We start from the raw sequence: 18,978 nt of genomic DNA, 5'->3' as shown, positions 1-18,978 counted from the left end.
AGTGAAGAATTTCTTTCTAACTTCTAATCTAAATTGACCCTCCTTCAGCTTAAACCCATTACCCCTTGTCCTGTTACTACACTCCCTGATAAACAGTCCCTCACCATCCTTCCTGTAGATCCCTTTCAGGTACTGGTAAGCCACAATTAGATCTCCCCAGAGCCTTCTCTTCTCCAGGCTGAACAACCCCAAGTCTCTCAGCCTGTCCTCATAGGAGAGGTGCTCCAGCCCTCCCATCAGCTTCGTGGCCCTCCTCTGGACTCTGTCCAACAGCTCCATGTCTCTCCTGTACTGGGGCCCCCAGAGCTGGACGCAGTACTCCAGGTGGGGTCTCACAAGAGCGGAGTAGAGGGGCAGAATCACCTCCCTTGACCTGCTGGTCACACCTCTTTTGATGCAGCCCAGGACACGGTTGGCTTTCTGGGCTGCAAGTGCACACTGCCAGCTCATGTTGAGCTTCTCATCAATCAGTACCCCCAAGTCCTTCTCCTCGGGGTTGCTTTCAATCCATTCCTCGCCCAGCCTATAGCTGTGCTTGGGATTGCGTCGACCCACGTGCAGGACCTTGCACTTGGCCTTGTTGAACTTCATGCGGTTCGCATGGGCCCACTTCTCCAGCCTGTCAAGGTCCCTCTGGATGGCATCCCTTCCCTCCAGCGTGTTGACCACACCACACAGCTTGGTGTCATCGGCAAACTTGCTGAAGGTGCACTCAATCCCACTGTCCATGTCGCCTACAAAGATGTTAAATGGTGCCAGTCCCAGTACTGACCCCTGAGGAACACCACTCGTCACCATTCTCCACTTGGACATTGAGCCGTTGACCACAACTCTTTGAGTGTGACCATCCAGCCAATTCCTTATCCACCGAGTGGTCCATCCATCGAATCCATGTCTCTCCAATTTAGAGACAAGGATGTTGTGCGGGACAGTGTCAAATGCCTTGCACAAGTCCAGGTAGATGACATCAGTTGCCCTTCCCTTGTCCACCAACGCTGTAACCCCATGATAGAAGGCCACCAAATATGTCAGGCACGATTTGCCCTTAGTGAAGCCGTGTTGTCTATATTCCATACAGACATAATTTCCTCTTGTAACTAAAAGGTGATTGTCGCCATGGGTAACATGTTGCTTTTAAGCATCATCGGCATTGTGCAACAGTGAAACAGTTAAGTTGATGAAGTAATTTTGAGTTGGACTAAATATACTCTAAAAGCTCTATTTTAATATTCCAGACTTTTAAGACCAGGGAGGTATCAATGCTTTGTTAAAATATGCCTGACTGATTGAACTGATAACATTTCTGCAGGATATCTTGCCTTTGTACCTACTTTAGACCATGACCTTTTCTTGTTAACATTCCTGAACACTAATGTCAGTGTTCCAAGCAGAGTTTTATTATTTCGTGTTTCCAGTTCTTCCACTCATTTATTGCTTTTAAACGTGGTAAACATATTTTTGCTTTTTGAGGTTTAAAGGGCTTTTCCTAGAAGAGTAATTCCTGGAGTACTTATTGGCATAAGAACAAAGTAACTAAAACAAAGTTTAGATCAAAAGGAAATATCTATTTCAGATCAAAAGGAAGTGTCTAGCTGATACTTTACTAGACCCTACTGTTTGCTCTGAGTTTAGGTTTGGAAGACTTTATATTTTTGTTTTGAGAGAATCATAAAATCACTGCAAAGTACATAGGAATCTTTTGGGGTGGGAGGGAGTATTTAATTGTTGTCAGCCAACCCAGATTAGTTTGTTCTCTGATGCAGAAATCTAGAGAAATCTGCTTGCAATATGCTTCATTTATTCTTTAAACATGTCTCTGTTTATTTTATCTGATTTTCTTTTTACTGCTAAAGATTCTAGAAGACTCAATCATTTTTGTATGAAAACCAAACTAAATCATTGTTAGTCATTATGTCCTCTGTGTTCCTATATTTCCTTTTTCCACTGCGGAAGAGAATATGCATGCCCAATGTCCTGTTCGTCAAGAACTAATCAAACTGTTTGCTCAGACTTCAGAAAATAAATCTGAAAATAATAATGACAGGACAGTAGGGCTCATCTGACTTTAAGGAGTAATGTAGGAAATTTTATAGATTAATCTTTTTGGTAATATAGATAATAGTTATATAGAATATATCTTAAAGATAATACCTTATAGAAATCTAAACAGCAAGACTGCTTGCTACAATGGATAAAGTATCAGTACAGACTGGAAGAGGGACTGATTCCTGTTTCTTTCAAAAAAACGGAATTGTCCTGAAGTTTGTTTATTTATTTATTTATTTATTTATTATTTTGTAAGAATGTATGTTAAATTTTCTTTAAGAATAAAACTTGTAGAGAAAAATATGTCAACAATACAACTGACTTCTATGAATACTCACTCCAGTGGAAATATAACTCATCTGCAAATTCACAAGGATTTTTTCTGGATAATCCAGATTCTGTGTCAGTTTTTGAATGGGCCTGTTCAGGAGGCTAAATCCTTCATCTGAAACTTTAAAGGGCTTTTCTGTATCCTGGGCTATATCACACTAATCTTCTTCTTATAGAAAAGATTTTGAGTAACAACTGTTCGGGTATTAATTCTCTCACAGTTTTCTTTACTACAACTTGCCCTCAAATGCCTAATTCTCTGTTCTTAGTCTTTGCTCTTTTTTTCTAGATGACTCTTGTGGTCAATATGGTTCTCACATTTAGCATGAAATTTTGTATGTCATTGTACTTGGCAGCAACTATGGGAAAAATACATTTTTATTGTTTGTTTTCAAGCCTCTAAATTGATCCCCAACTTTTGTCTTCAAATTGCATTTTCAACCCAACCTTTCCAAGACAATTACATCTGTTTACAACAGGATAGCTCCTGAAGTCACAAGAAATAGAACAGTCTTAGTCATGGAGGTTTTATTCCACAGCTAGTTTCCCAAAAGAATCCATTCATGAGTAGTTTGTTTCCAAACCTCATTTCTTCAGGCCCAGTTCAAAAAAACCAAGTGCGCACTTTAAGCAATGTGTGTCCCCAGTGTCAGTGTGCATACTTATGTGAGCTTTCCATTGATTATGAAGGAGGATGACTGTGCAAAGACGACGACAAACATGCATATGCAAGAAGGTGTATATACTACAAAGATTTACAGTAGGAAAAAAAGGGAAGATTCCATGAGATCTATTCATCATGCAAGCATGTTGTACATGGAAATTTGATGTGTTATTGAGATGATGTCAATGAAAAATCCTTATCCAAACAGCACAGTGGTTGAAACCTTCCCAGATACTATTCACTTCATTCCCAATTTACCTGCCTAATTTCCACTAAATTAAGTGTGAATTTTAGTGAAAATGAAATTGCTCCAGAATTTCAGAATTATTAGACACCTATTGTTCATCAATTTCCTTGGGAGTTAGGTTCTGGATCAAAGTAACTTTCAACACAAGTAGTAATTGATCTGATTTGGTTATTTCAGTCCATGAAGGTACTAGAAATGAGCACTTTATTGCTAGTGTGTGTATCTGATGTTTCCAAAATTACTTCCTATTAAATACAGCAGCATTTTGAAATTCATAATTCATAATATTAACTGGATAAAAAATATCAGTTATAGCATGTAATGTTTAATTACGAACTCAAAGAAAATGGAATGGCATAAACAAGATAAATTTGCTTCCATTGAGATACAAAACAATGACCAGACACACAAGACTAAACTGATAAATATTCAAAAGCAGATACATATTAAGTTGAACTAAAATATTTTTATTATTTTCATATTGCAGGTGTATGTTTTCAAAATCAAAGCAGTATACCTTGGCAAGTTGAACCAAGTTGTTGCTGGATTTAAGAGTCTAAAAAAAGGTCAGCAATTTTTTCAGTTAATGTATGGTAGTAATAATGTAGATTATCAGATTTAGGAGAAGCTAGAACTTCAGAAATGTCTTAAATTTAAGCTTAAAAATCACAAGTGTTTTTTAAAAAGTTCTAGAAAATTTGAAATTGTTCTCCATTTTCTGCAGTTCATTATTTCTGCTGGGCTATACCAGCCAAGTATCCAGCTTGGATTTACTAAAATGTGCAAAGAATTCCTAGGAAATGTCATGACAATGTAAAATGGTAAAATTATATGTGAGAACTGTCTCCATAAAATTTACTATGTATATATGAGCACAGTCAACAAAGATTTTGTTTTTCAGGAAGAAATATGACATCATGCTTTTGCCATTTTTGACATTTTTTTCTTACTCTCCATTTTTAGAAGATGGACATTTTCATTTTAAAAGAGATTTTTTTTGAGGACTAAATGCTTCTAGGTAAAGATAAGAACAGAAAATCAGTTTGTCAGATTGGGAAGTGGAACATGGAAGAAAGGCCATTCTGGCCTCATAGCTTTTTTTCTTCTAACCCATGAGAAATTTTTTTTTTTAAGGGATTCTGTGTATGTGAGATTGAGTGACAGATAAAAAGGCTGCATTTTTTCCTTGTCCTCCTTCCGACTCCACAGCAGCTGTTGGAGTTAAAGAAAATCGCTTACTTCTTAAAAATAAATAATGGCAAGAAGCATCATGAATTGATATTTTCTTCAGTACTTTGGCTACAATTTTGGCCCATTGTTGTTTTAGAGGCAACAGAACAGAGATTCTACAGATATCCTACTTCTGCAGATAATGTTGATAATGGAGATAGGATTGTTCCAGAATATGATAAGCTGTCTCTTGTTCTTTTATCTCTATCAAAAAAACAAGACTATAAGATGACTCAGTAGGTTAAACTCAGACTCATAAAAATAAAAACTGATTTGGAGATTATTTCCCATCTATTTCCTATACGGTAACATTAAAATGAGTGATCAAAACTTCATTAGCTTCAAAGTTTTGTTAACTTCACCAAGACTTGGAGTATAACCAACTTTACCAAGACTCAGAAGTCTGAGTCTTCAAATGCTTTGTTTCCAGAGAATCAACACAATGGTCTCAGTCAAGAGAAAACCTTCAGCTGAAGTTTGTGCCTTATTAGGTAGCACAGAACCTCACCAGAAAGAAAGTTGTGTGTTGAGTGGATTTTCTGGTGACTAATGTGGTAGAAATCCCGATCCTTTTTCCTTTAGGACATTGATAATAACATTTCCTATGGGGCACTTCTTGTGCCTAGAGATCTCAGAAGCCTTTCTATCCTTTGGGACATTAATAGATCATTAAATCGAATCTATCCTTATGTTTAATTTCACAAGATCTGTAAAAACTTTAAGACTTCTATACTTTGTCAAAAATTTTGGAGTGTAGGGGAACAGACAGAAAGACATACACACACAGGCAATATGTTTTCAGAAGTCTTATTTCTTTAAAAAGTCCAGCAACAGAAAACTTTTTATTGATTTTCTAAAGAGAGAAAATTATGACTGCATACACAGAACATTTTGTTGCTTAAAAGGTATAAATTAATAATGTTCTGTTTATTTTCAATCAGATGAGTGGTTCTTGGAAAAAATTGTTATAAAAGAAGTCCTCTACCCTTTCTCTGCACATATTTTTGTTCACAATGACTGGATCAATAAATGCTCCAAGAAAGAGTTTGTGGAAGTGGCAATTCCGCTCAAAGGTAATACCAGCAGAAATGTCCTTCACTTGCATGAATCATGACTGCATGGCAGTGCAGAACAGAGCCAGTACAAGGCTACTTCGCAGTGTAGGCAGAACCGAGCATTGGTACCCCAATGGTGAGGGGCAGGGGCCTGAACCAAGGTGAATCACGCCTACTCTACACAAGAAAGAAGAAATTATGCCTGGGATGGAGAAGATGGAAGTTGTAGTATTGAAAGAGTCTCCTCTGGCAGCACATATCCTGCCCTTGGAACAGCATAGAGAAGATAGGCATGGCCCCTGCATGAGTGTGACGTGGATTCGTGAAGCAGCTGGCCTGGTTTTCTACACCTCCACAGGGCTAAAACGAGTAATGGAGGTTTTGTGGCTTTGTTGCCCGACTTGCCTCTGCTAAATCCAGCACTACCAGGCAATGTAATCTTGTATCTGTTTCCTTATACTGCCTTATAACTTAGACACAGGCTCTGAATATATGTTTGTTTTCATTGCAGAAACATCTGTGACATCTCTTCTCACAAAAAATTTTGATACTAAAAGCAGAGGACGATGGCAAACATGGGTACACTGTACACGAGTTCCAGAAGATGTTCCTGATATTCAAATTGTTGTATTTGGAAGAAAAGGGAAATCCCCTGCACAGAAAGTTCAGAATCTGAATGATAATCCATTTTTGGTTTGTTTCTTTTTTTATTTCCCCTCCCCCACATAAATCTTACCAAATAGTTGTAGTAAAGTAAGAGTTGTAGCCAACATATGTGAAGTTGTGTGGAATGTTTTTTTGTTTGTCAGTTAATATTTATACCTCCATGCCTTAAATAGCACTTCTCACATGTGGGCGCATGCAGATAACTTATGAAAGCTCTCTTGAGCAAATGCCAACTTTGACATGAAAAGTCTCATTAACTTTGAATTAAGACTAGTAGGCCTTACAGTAAGGCAATAAATAATGAAGCTATTCCATACTTCCTTTAAGTTCTGCTTCTCAAACATCAGTTAATCTGTTTTCACTACTTAGAAGCTGTGTCTCTCTACAATGAGCTTGGGCCTGGGCGAATATCAATTCTGATAGTTTGCACATGAAGTTAATGGCAGCTTCTGGACATGTGTGTGAACCTGGATCACCCCTTTCAAAAGGTTTTTATTCTTAAACTTGGAAAAAAAAAAGTCATTACCCATCTTTTGCAAAAAGGCAATATAAACATCACTTGCTTAACTGCAAATATCACTTGCTTAACTGCTGCAAGATGAAAAGCTACAAGCTGCAATGTATGATATGACTTATGGAAAACAGCCATCCTTTGTTCCGAGCACTGAGAACAGAACCAATAGCCAGGGCTAAAAATCATCTTGAGTTCAAAATTTCAGTTCAAGTTTGAGAATGAAGATGTGATAGGAAAGTGAAGAGAAAAGAATAATAATATGAATTTGTCTTGGAAATATAGAATTAGTCATGCATTTCCTTGCTTGTCATACGTTGGCTTAGGCTCTGCAGCCAATTCTTCCAGTTAAAAAATAAACATAAATTATGATACAAATGTGAATCTAAATTAACTTGCATTCTTAATGGGACTTCCTCACCCTAACTTTAATGTCATTGGCTAGTATTTTTACTATTTTATTTATCTTTTAACCTGGCCTTAAAGTATGTAATCCAAATTGTTACATGCAAAGTATAGTTACTTTTTTTTCTTTATTTTTCTAATAGTTGACTGTTGGTGATATTGGAGATATAACAAAAGTTTCCTTTGTGTTATCTGGTCCATGCTTGGGAAGAGGAATTAAACTTCACAAGGTATTCCATATACACTGCATATAAACTTGTAATATTCTTTGTAATACCAGTAAATATCTTCTGTGGAGAGGTAGATTGTTAACTTTGCTTTGCACCACACTAGCAAGGCCACACGTCTCTTGGCTCAGTTACCTGGTATCTACAGATGATTGCCTACAGCTTCCAGACCTCTTTGTGGGCAGATCTACCTTGTTTGTGCCTGCTGAAGTGCATATAGCTATACCTATTCACTGATGCACAGATCCATTCTGCTTAGCTCGTGATGACATGGAAGGCAGTGTTTTCTTCTGATGTTAGGAAATGTTAATCCCTGCATGGAAATACCAACAGTCTCCTGGCACAGAGTAACCTATTTGTGGAAACCAATTAGGCTGATACTTTAGTATTTATTCATTACAACATGGTCATCAGTGGGCCTTAAACATCTGATTGTAGTTTAATATGCACTTAAGATGTCTCATAGAAACGGATGGAGAAAAGATTTAACGCTGTCAATCTTACGATTCAACCAGATTTTAAATGTATAGCTTTCCCCAGGGTGGGTAGGAAGATTGAATAGAAATGTGTTTGGCCTGATAATACTTGGGCTTTGGTGAAATACTTAAACCTGAAGGTTAATGCAAAGAAAAATTGTGTCAATGAGCTCTGCCTGTAGGCAAGGGCCCAAAAAGCATTGTGGACATAGCGTTGAATTATACTGAAGATACTAAAAGAATGTTTTTCTGAACTGGGGCGCACAGTACCTTACCCCTACTATGGATTTAAAAGATGAAAGGATGATTCCCTAAATGAATAAACAGTCCAGAAATTGTTCTGATGGGAAATGCTAGAGATAGCTGCATTCCAGGCTAAAATTTGAATTGGTTTATTGAATTGGTACTCAAAGGAACATTAAGTCTGAGTTTATGAGATCCTCTGAGGACTGAGGAGCAGTTTACCTTGTTCATATTTTCTCCCCAAATGCGTGCTTTGTCGGCTAATTTTGTCGTCTCAGAATAGGCTACAAGAATGGAAAGAATATGTAAGCAAAACTAATTTATCATTTTAAATATGCATCTCCAGGCCATTTGATAAGGCATTCAAAAAATATGTTGACACTACCCTCACTATATCCATTGTGTGATTATGTAATATAAGATTTCAGCCTCCAGAACTGGTGGCTCAAAACACGGCAGAAAATTCATACATGTAATAGTTTGCTTTCTGCTTTCTTTTCAAAGACAACCCCCTGCAAATGACTAAGTGATTTTTGTTCATACTTTTAAGTACTTCAAAAGTTATTTAATAATTGGTTTATTAGTAGCTATAAGTTGTTACCATCAACAGGAAGTCAACAGGTTGCTGTAGACCTATGTAGTCTCTTCTACTCGTGCACTTACAAGCCACAACAAAAGCCACAGTAACATATACTACTTATGCCAGTAATATGTTTATAACATCTATCACTCATTTATTAGTCTGTTTATAAATTATTTATACATGGAAGCATAATCTAAAATGTAACAAGTTGATTTTGCTTTAATAGGACTCCGACAGTGCTGTAAAAAATAGAGATGCTGTATAGAAATAGAAAGACTACAGGAGGCAGTCAGTATGTGTAAGCTCACTGTGAATCAGTGGTCAAACCCAGCCCCAATTGAAAAGAATTCTCTTCCTTGCTTTTTCCTTAAATGAAAGAAGTAATAGCCAAAGTTTCAGAAATTTCCGATCACAGATGAAAGTCCAAAGGCCAAAAAGGAGATAAAATCCCTACGCTCTTTTTGCTACTCTCTGTTTTCTCTGTTGTGGTGTTTATAGCAGCTTCAGAGTAACAGTTTTTCCCATTGATCTATGGTTTTCTGCACACTTCGGTAGAAAATGATACAATCTTAGCTAAAATTTATGTATTTTCTGTAACATTTGAAGATTTATGTAGTATAGAATAAGTAGCTTTTCCTTCCTCAAAAATAGTTTCCGGCCCTTTCCAAAATAAAGTACAAAATAATTTTTACTTTTGTATAGAATATAGAAACACTATATGATTTGGAGATAAAGTTCACACTTAGATGTAATCTTACATCTAACAAGAATTTGTCAGGTACATTTTATTTTAAGACCAAAGTCTGCATAAATTTACACATCTCATTTTTATGAGTCCAGTTTCTGCAGGTCATCTGCCTGCATAGGCAGGTAACCATTAGTCCAATTTTAATATGGATAGGCATTTGTGATACTTTTTGATATTTAGAGATGTTTATATTGATAGAAGTTAGGGAGGATATTTTTGTATGAGAAGTTAGACATTTAGTGTGAGAAAATTCAGTTTTTGCAAGTGCAAAAAATGGGTTAACAACTGGCTGCAATTTTAGTGGAATTTATATTATCTAAAGAAACCCACTGTTTATTCAAGTAATTAATGGTTTAATTCTGGAAATGGTCATGGGGAATTGTTTACTTTCAGCTGGAAGATTTGTGCCTGATCTTGTGAAGCACTGGGCACAAAGCATAAGCAGGAATGGAAAATGTTCAGTAATTACATTTCTAGGAACTCAAGGGCAAGATAGTGTGACAAAATTTTTAAGAGTGGAACTGTCAAATTCCTAATAATTTCAGTTATATAATTCAATTATATAAATATTTATGCTTTGCAAAGCTTGTACTTGAAGTCTATGTAAGGAAATCTATACTCAGGATTTCCAAACCGTGGTATGTGTATCCCGTACAACAAGCCACAAACTTCTGTTGCTGCCGCTGGTGTCAGTAGTGGTAATAAGTCACCACAGTAATTTTGGGAATCTCTGCCTAAGAATTTCAATTACTTAATTCCTTGATGAAACTAAGTCTTTGTTTCATTTTGTTTTTAATGTCTTGGATCTAATATTTCTATACAAAGAGATTCTAAAGGCTGAAGAAACCATTTCTGCAAACTTGTAGTCATTAGCTATGTGTCAAGTCCAGTCCTGCATATAAGTTACCAGAAATGTTTCTGCATATGCTTGATAGTTTGTCATTCTGTGTTTTCTAACCTGACCTAGGGTAAAGTTCATGATCTGAGTTGCCATCCTGTGAATCTTACCTCCACATTGACTGTCTCAGTAGGTAGGAGAGGTGGGTTCCCAAGGCTGTGTGTGCTTCCTCAGTTGGTTTGGAGGTTCTAAGTTCACAAATTTGGAACCTAGTTTGTTCAGTCTCCACTGAGTATTTAAAGTTAGGTGGAATGAAGCTGGACCTAAGCTTGCACTTTCCATTGGAATTAATTCTTCAAATAACTTATTTCCATAGGAGTCCCAAAGGCCACTGGACGCATAATTTTTGCCAATTTTGAAAATCCTAGCTGGGATATAGCAAATCACATGTAAACAAATAAAAATCAGCAAAACAAATGCTTTTGCAAAATGGGCATATGCTATTAAGATTGATGTAACCACATTCATTCATTTCACATTCTGAAAATGCAAGTATATACAGATCAATTTAATCCGTATCCTTCATTGGTTCCCTACAAATGGGTCCTATGCCTGTGTCGATACGCGATGAAGAATACATCTATAAACATCAGGCTTCAGAATCAGCGGCTTGCAGCAACTACTGTAGCTCTTGTTATGCAGAATCAGGTAGCTTTTATAAAGTTTGGGCAGGTGTTAACAATAGGAAGAAATGCCAGTTTCTCTTGGGATAGAAATAGGAAACAAAATAATTCAGGTAAATTAATTTCTTCTGCTTCTGCCTGCAGCTTCGGCTAAAAGACCTGGACACTAAACAAGAGTTGGGCTTTCACACTGAAGCCCGATGTCTGTTTGGAGAAGATGGATCTGAGACCGTGACAGAGCTAGCAGTGGTCAGGCCAGACAAGCCACCACTCCGGGGTATGCTGCTGAACTAAAATACAAATGCATGAGCAAATGCACACACACACAAAATTGTGAACTGCCTAATGGGATGAACACAATGGGCAAGATTGCCAAGCATTTTATGTATATATTAAAAAAAGCCACTCAAAATGATTTTAAAAGATTCATTCAATATACCTGTGCAAATCATGTGTGGTCTTTCATAATGTGTAGTGTTCAAGATTATTTCTGTTTTAAAACAATTAGCATGTATTGTTTTCACTAGGCTAAATACCAACTTGACAGTCTGAAAAATGCACAAAGCCCAGTTAGTGTATTTCTGCTGAAATTTTCAAAAATTGAATGATTTACACTTGGCGAGGGACTAAATCACAGATTAAAAAAAAAAAATTAAAAATGCCCCAGAAGCTCTGTTTCATTTCATCATTGTATTTAAAACATAACATTTTCCTTTGTTCTGACTGTATTTTATAAAATATTTAGTAAAGAATTCTCGTTCATTATAGTCTATAAACGGAAGTCTTAGTTAAAATATTTAAATTTTTTTGCATTCAATATCTAACTGAAGGCTAGACTGCAAATGGAAATATACCTTAACAGTCTGTTATAACATTTAATTCTTCACAGATCTTACAGAACCCATAAAAAAAATCTTCTGTCATGCTGCCTCAAGGAATATCATAAGCCAAAAGTCATGGCAAGCCATCTTTTGTGGTGAAGAATGATAATAACAATGCATTTCTGTATAAATAATAATAACAATGCATATCTGCATAAATAGCTGAGCCATTTCTCCTGAATATATTAATTGAGATTGGCCATAATTATCAAAATGCCAGACTAAAACAGAATTCAGCTGATCCATAACAAAAAGTGATTTTCATCTGTTATATCTGTGTTTTTTCTCTGGTAAAATGTTAGAATTGATAAATTCTAACTCAATTTAAGACCTTTCATTCCTGCAAGAATTCAAATCTTTTTACAAAGCCTGATAAAATCAGTGTGATTCTTTCAGTTGATTTCAGTGACCACTGGATAAGACTCCAGAACTACAACATTTTCTGTAATGTAAGCATGGATTGTTGCATTGATTCATAAAGGGACATTTCATCTCTAATGCCGTACTGTGCTGTTGTGAGGTAGTTAGCAATCTGTATGAAACTCAGGAGAGAACATTAATGTCAATGACTATAACTTCATTCCTCGGTCTTGAAATGAATCTTTTACCTAAAATAAATTGGTTTATAATGTTTGGTAACTACATTACTAAATAGTCTTGGTAATGTCTTGTATCACTGATTTTTCGTGACAGGAGTTCTTTACTCGATCAGTGTTCATACAGGAACATTGCCTGCATCAGGGACTGATGCAGATGTATTTATCACAGTATTTGGAGAGCAGGGAGATTCCTGCAAAAGGAGACTAAGACACTCAAATTTTGAAAGAGGACAGGTTAGTACTGAGTTATTTCCCCTACATGTTTGCTTAATGTGTTTTATTTTATTACTTTCTTCCAATACCATATTTCTTTTCAATTATCAAATGCAAGCATTTATGTTATGCCATGATAACCTGTGGAAATGACGTGTAGCTTACTAAGTATAGACATTTTACCTGAATTAGGATTATGGTTTAAGAATAGTTCAATTTTAAACCCACAAGCCATCAGTAAACATTCTTAGAAACTGGAATTGAACCCAACGATTTATAAAATTCCGTGACTTAGTTTTCCGTTATTTGTGAAGCTGATACAGAAATATCAGGCCTATTTCCTGTGACTGCTCCTTTAAAATCTGCTTTTTTAAAAAATCTGTCCAGATATAGTTGAAAGAGAGGACTTAAATGTGTTAGCTACTATATGTTAATTAATCCATTTATATATATAGAATTGCAAACAGGTAAAGCTGCTTGTAAACATACTGCGACTGCTCAAGATAAATCCTAGGAGAGATTTTCTGGTCAGCCTTTGCTGATTACCATATCAATGATTATATCTACGCAACATGTTTACACATACCCTGGACTCAGCCCGGGTATGACTAGATAGGCTTTAAAGAGACTTTTCAGTTGATCACTGTATAATAAAGCAAGATCCTCTGTACTCACTTCATGCCATTTCTTAAGACCTCTCTTGGCTGAGATGCCATAACTTTCCTAGGAAACCTGTTCCACTGCTTTGCTAGCCTTGCCCTTAGATAATTCTTACTTCATTTGCTTCATAACATCAAAATATTTTCTTGAGCATAGAAACATTGAAACCAGCCATGTCATCCTTGTGGTCCATAGTCACCGACAATTTTTCTTCTATGAATTTGTGTAAACTCTTTTTAAATAAGTGATGAGTATCCATGATCTCCTGTGGTAGTATGAATCTGCAGCCTGTGGACAAATTCCACATACTAGTTTCATCTGAATTCCTTTCTTCTTTTACTAGAAGATACAGCGAACGTTTTTTTTCTCTGTCACCCTCTCTTTGCTGTTCTTGATTTTATAGACATCTATCCTCTGCACACTTGTTTTGTTGCTGGATTATTCATTGTTCCTTGTGTAGAATAATGTCTCTTCAATCATCCCGCTTATATTTTCCTGTATCTTTTTCTGACTCTTCAGTAATACATTTGCAACCTCTTTAAAAATTTGCCATCACCTCCTCTGCTTCTCGTTTTCCTTTCTGTCAGAGTTCTGTTGGCTCAGCTCTAGGTACCATCTTCAGACAACTGTTGCTCTAAATGGACTGTGTGATGTAGTGTATAGAGCACTCACAGGCAGGACACCTACATTCATTTCTAGGCTGGGCCACTGGTTTACCTGATGGTCTGAATATATCATTTTACCTTCCTTGTGTCCTTCATTTTCCACTGTAAAATGAAGATAAACAATAGTTTAGGCAAGAATGAAAAGAGGTAAGTATATATATTTCAATGAAGTTTACTTTCCTTTTTATTTACTATTGAGGAAAATTAAATACCTCTTTTAAAAATATGCTTAATCTCTGCTTTTCATAGCAATAACTCAGTTCTAGATTCATAACAGTGTTTAGTGTACTTGTACCTACTGAAATTATTATCCATCCGGAGATATTTAATAATTTGGTCATAGTCTTCCCACCCAAAGTATTTAAGCAAGTTTTTGTTTCTTATAGTCTCTTTCACACCCACCCACCCCCTTTTTTTTTTAAATATGTTATTGTTTGTGGAATCCTGTTGCCTTAGTCCACACTGTGCTATGGAAAGTGGTTTGTGATGGTGATTGCCTGGATGATATTATTAAAAACACAGGTTAATTCTTGACATTTTTGAGAGCAAATGTTTATAGGCAATTAGAAAACTTAATAAAAGACATAAAGGTACATAGTTTGTGACATAACCTGGACAAGAGGTCTAAAAAGAAATAATTTACGCAGCACTTTCAAGCCTGGCGTTAATAAAGAGTCAGTGACACAGCTCTTAGTGTTAAAGAAATCAGAGCCACTATATTGAGCAAATAGAGAAGAGTGCTGAGCATCTTCCCAAGCAGATCCTTTCTTTAGGTGAGCTATTTTTGTACTGTAGACAATGAAATTTTTCTTCAGCTTAGATATTTTGTATATTCATGTTCTTCATTGTGCAATAGGTTCTTGGGAAAGCATTGAGCAATGAGATGGTGAAGTGTTCTGATGATACTAAGTTATTTAAGGTAATAAATATGAAAGTTGGTGTCAGAGATTGTAGAACGACCTCACGCAGAGTGACTGGGTAATAAATTGCAGATGAAATTCATTGTATCTAAATCAAAAGCAGTAGCTGTGAGGGGGGGAAAATCCCTTAAATTTACATGCAAAATGATGGGCTCTGAAATAGCTTTTACCCCATAGGAAAGTGACCTTGGCATTAGGATAGCTCTGTAATGATGTCAGCCCAGTGCTCAGTAGAAGCAAAACCAAAGGAAAACAGAACAGATCAAATATTTAGGAATTATTAGAAAAAGGAAAAAAACCAGCCACCCCAAAGTAGAAAATACAGTCATGCCTCCAGGTAAGTTCTCTAGTGCAGATGCATAATAGATGCTGTGTTTTGTTCTGATCCACTTGTCTTAAGAAGTGCAAGAAGAATGTCAAGTGATATGAAATATCTTCCATACAAGGAACAACTAAGCAAACAAGTATGGTTTGGCCTGGAAAATGGATGATGAGAGGGAGAGAAGAAATATAAAACGGTAAAGAAAAAATGAGTAATTCTACTTTCTCATGTAATACAAGGGCTCAAGAGCATTGAATGAAACCTGCAGGCGGCAGATTCAAAACAAAAGGAGATAGATTTTTACACAGTGCGTAATTAATCTATTTTACTTTCTCGCACAGATGTTGCAGATGGTAAAATGCATGTTGGTGCAAAAAGCCATTGCACATTGTCATGGAAGACAACTTTCCACTGAGGGCTGTTAAGTGCAAAGACACAATCTCTGGGTCAGGAAATCTCTGAACCACAAATTGCTAAAGCCTGAGAGATTTTGTATTCAAGAAACATCTCTATATATTTGCCCTGTTTTTCAACTCTTCCCTAGAAATCTGTTATTGGTAGCTGTTGGCAACAGTATACTGGACTAGATGCATCTGCAATCTGACATACCACTACCAGCCTTATATTCTTTTTACATATCAGCAGATTAATCAAAAGGTCGGAATGAGGTTTTAGTGAACGTATCTAAGAATAGAAGGTGAAAGAAGGGATGTAAAGGGCAAGCTGTCTTGAGAGAGAAGATTACATCAGTAATATCCCTGGAAAATATGGAATGGACAGGCAAAGAAAACAAAGTTAAGGAAACTTGAGATATGAAAAAAAAGATATCTCTTGGCTGATAAAGGACTGGAATATAAGGAAAAGCTAGGAAGATGGAAAATTTGATTTAATTAATGCAGAAAGCAAGGCTGGTTTGTATTTGTTTAGGTAATTGTATGTCTAACTTTTTCACAAGTTTAATGGGTTAAATAAATGGGGATTGTAATTTTGCCTAGCTAACACTTTATCTAAAGCAAGACAATTTAAATAAAATCCTTTTGGCTTTCATTAATTACACTTCCAGTAGTGTGTTTAATGCAGTTCGGAATGTCTTTATACTGAGGGGAAAAAAAGAAATGTAATGACATCAACCAAAAGTACATTCTTGCTAATGCTGAGGGAGTAGGCAATTTAATGTATTATTATGAGAATTCATTGATAACAATGGGTGATTATGACCACTGTTGTCTAATGACTGTTAATTATTATCACAAAGAATGAGAGTAATGATAGGTCCCTTTTTCAGATAGAGTTAGCTGTGAAGGAACATGAATATTAGCAATACAGGCTATTTCCTCTAAGTCAAGGGTCATGCAGACTGACAAGAAAATTGTATTTGGCTCAGAACTACAAAGAATAAAATTAAAAAGCAATGAGTCCTCCCAAAAAGTTATTTACAAGATGTTCCTCACAGCTAGATCCTATTTTGGGCTACATATGCATTGCATGAAGGGGTATAACTTGCCATGGTAACTGTTTGGGGAGACCGTGGATATAACAAGGTAAGAATGCTGGAAGTCCTAAGGCTGTGATAGGAATAATAACTCCGATGTTTTCTTTTTCTGAGCACATTGTAGGGAATAGTCTGACACAGACAGGAGAATGGACCAGATGACATAATTTTTTTCTGAAAATCATCTCTTTCTTTGTTGCTTTCTGGTCCTCATGCTTTTTCCTGCCTGGTGGCAAATTGGTTGGCAACAAATAAAAATTATAGGGTCTGTTTCTACTATCCATCTGGGTTTTTTTAATGTCACCCACACACATGCCCATGTATCTACCCACCCACTCATATTATCTCTTGCACGGAACACATTCATTCTCTCACTCACATAATTTATTCATCCCAACATGCACTAGTGCAGTTGCCATTTAGCTTTTGTTTACTTGTAGCCGTAGCAATATTTAAACAGATGTCTATTTACATCCAAAGAGCACATCAATTCTTGCCTGTATGCGTGCACAGCCTTAGTTATAGTTTCTAATGTCAGTATCTTCCTTTGTTTGCATAGTCATCAACAGTGTCAGTATTTCTGTTCAGAGTGGAATAGTACGACGTTTCCCATTTGAAAAATAAGATGTCTTAGAATATAAAAGACTTGAAATGTTTAGGAAAAAATGCCTTATCTAAACCAAAGTTCAATTTACTAGGCCTATCCTGTTATTTGAAGCAATCCCTTTTTTCAGTTATGAGAGATTGGTTGAACTTCAATTTTCATGACACTTCTGTAAGTTAATGATCAGAGGTTTCTTTCTACCCAAAATAGTGGGACGTTTTTCATAATAAAGCCTGGGATACAGTGATCATGAACAAGGAAAAATGCATGTATTCATGGGTCCACATATGTTCTGAACAGGGTCTCCAAATATGAATGTCAGCCTGTAATATCTTTCTTTACTATCAGAAAGGCAAAGATACTTCAGCTCTGAAAGGAATCTGTCTTTCCAAACATAATCTTCTTCAAGACAGATGAGAAAATATATGATTTAATCAGTTTGGTATTAATTTTGTCTTTACCTTCTCAGGTTTGTATCTCTGAAATGAGAGCAGTAGACCTTGGACAGTTAAGCAAAGTGCTTGTTGAGCACCATAATGTGGGTTATGGAGCTGGATGGTACCTGGATCAAATTGTCATCCATGAATCAGGCAAGACTGATGGCCAATATGCATTTCTCTGCCAGCAATGGTTAGACAGTGGAGTTGGTGATGCACAGACGGAACGAATGTTGAAACTTCTTGGAAAAGTCAGGAATGGGATGTTGACAGGAAAGATTCATGGTAAGGTCCAAAATCATCAAATCTCCTTCCAGCTTTTGTTTTAATTGTAATTCATATTATTTTTCGGGTTATTTTTAAGACTAAAACGAAAACACAGAAATAATATAGCTGAAATATGAGTTGCATCTGTCACACAAATTGCCTCTCCACACACTTTCCAGAGCTGGTAAATACAATTATAATGTTCAGGGAAGAAAGACTAGAACAGAAGGGAGATATTAAGTGATGGAAGCAATGAAGGAACTATGTTTTTAGTTGAGGCTAGAAAAAAGCTGAAGCAGAAAGAGGTAGGTTGTTCCATATGGCATTCAATGCAGAGCAGAAGGCTCTTGCAACAGTGATGAAATCACAAGAAGAGATACAAAAACTTTTAGCAGAATGAGATTTTCCCATATGTTCATATATTTGCAGAAAGCATTTGCTTTCATTTGCAGTTTTCTTTTTTACTTACATCAATGGCACAAGTTCTTGCAAACAGCTAGTTGACCTGAACCCAATATCCTATGCAAATTGTTTAATGAAAAAAAGACCAAAATTCAGAAACAACTTAGACACTGAAAACATGATAAGTCTTTTATGCTTTGCCAGGGTACTGGGTTTCTTAGCTCTCTCACATGTCTTTTTTTGAAGAGGTGTAAAATGTTGGTTTGGGTCCATTTATGAAATCTGAATCAGAACTGGTAGACCCAACTATGTAAAGTTTAATCTGAAGGTGTGAATTTGCATTCTATACCAACAGTTTTGTAAACTGATCTTTATTAATTTCTATGCTCATGGATATTTCATTTTATGCTCAGAGAGTTTTTTATTATACATATTTGCAGACATGGTTAGTAGTGTGTATCCTCATATTTAGCTACCTGTACTTAGTCCACTAGCAAATATCTTCTGTCATCTAAGGAAATAGAAAAATAATGTTTCTGAGACAACAGAAGGACGGAATACCAT

The 18,978-nt window shown here is 36.2% G+C and overlaps 1 protein-coding gene across 8 annotated transcripts in view; it reads left to right on the top strand.

The window, feature by feature from the left end:
* RP1 (RP1 axonemal microtubule associated) overlaps nucleotides 1-18,978 on the top strand; it is a 212,701-nt gene that overhangs the window by 153,310 nt on the left and 40,413 nt on the right. For 7 of the 8 annotated variants that reach the window (XR_008575914.1, XR_008575913.1, XM_054817077.1 and 4 more), the window contains exons 39-45: nucleotides 3,775-3,853; nucleotides 5,459-5,590; nucleotides 6,084-6,265; nucleotides 7,298-7,384; nucleotides 11,097-11,229; nucleotides 12,527-12,666; nucleotides 17,778-18,030. Coding sequence is in view for 6 of the 8 variants with exons in the window: in XM_054817077.1 (XP_054673052.1) it covers nucleotides 3,775-3,853; nucleotides 5,459-5,590; nucleotides 6,084-6,265; nucleotides 7,298-7,384; nucleotides 11,097-11,229; nucleotides 12,527-12,666; nucleotides 17,778-18,030 (1,006 nt within the window). In the remaining 2 variants the exon portion in view is untranslated. Of the gene's footprint in view, nucleotides 1-3,774; nucleotides 3,854-5,458; nucleotides 5,591-6,083; nucleotides 6,266-7,297; nucleotides 7,385-11,096; nucleotides 11,230-12,526; nucleotides 12,667-17,777; nucleotides 18,031-18,978 lie in introns of those variants that run through there. The other variant, XM_054817080.1, reaches the window with a different exon arrangement.

The sequence above is a fragment of the Grus americana genome, chromosome 2 (genome assembly GCF_028858705.1).
Source record: "Grus americana isolate bGruAme1 chromosome 2, bGruAme1.mat, whole genome shotgun sequence".
Lineage (NCBI taxonomy): Eukaryota > Metazoa > Chordata > Aves > Gruiformes > Gruidae > Grus > Grus americana.
Note: the sequence above shows the minus strand (reverse complement) of the source record. Positions and strands in the feature narration are given on the sequence as shown.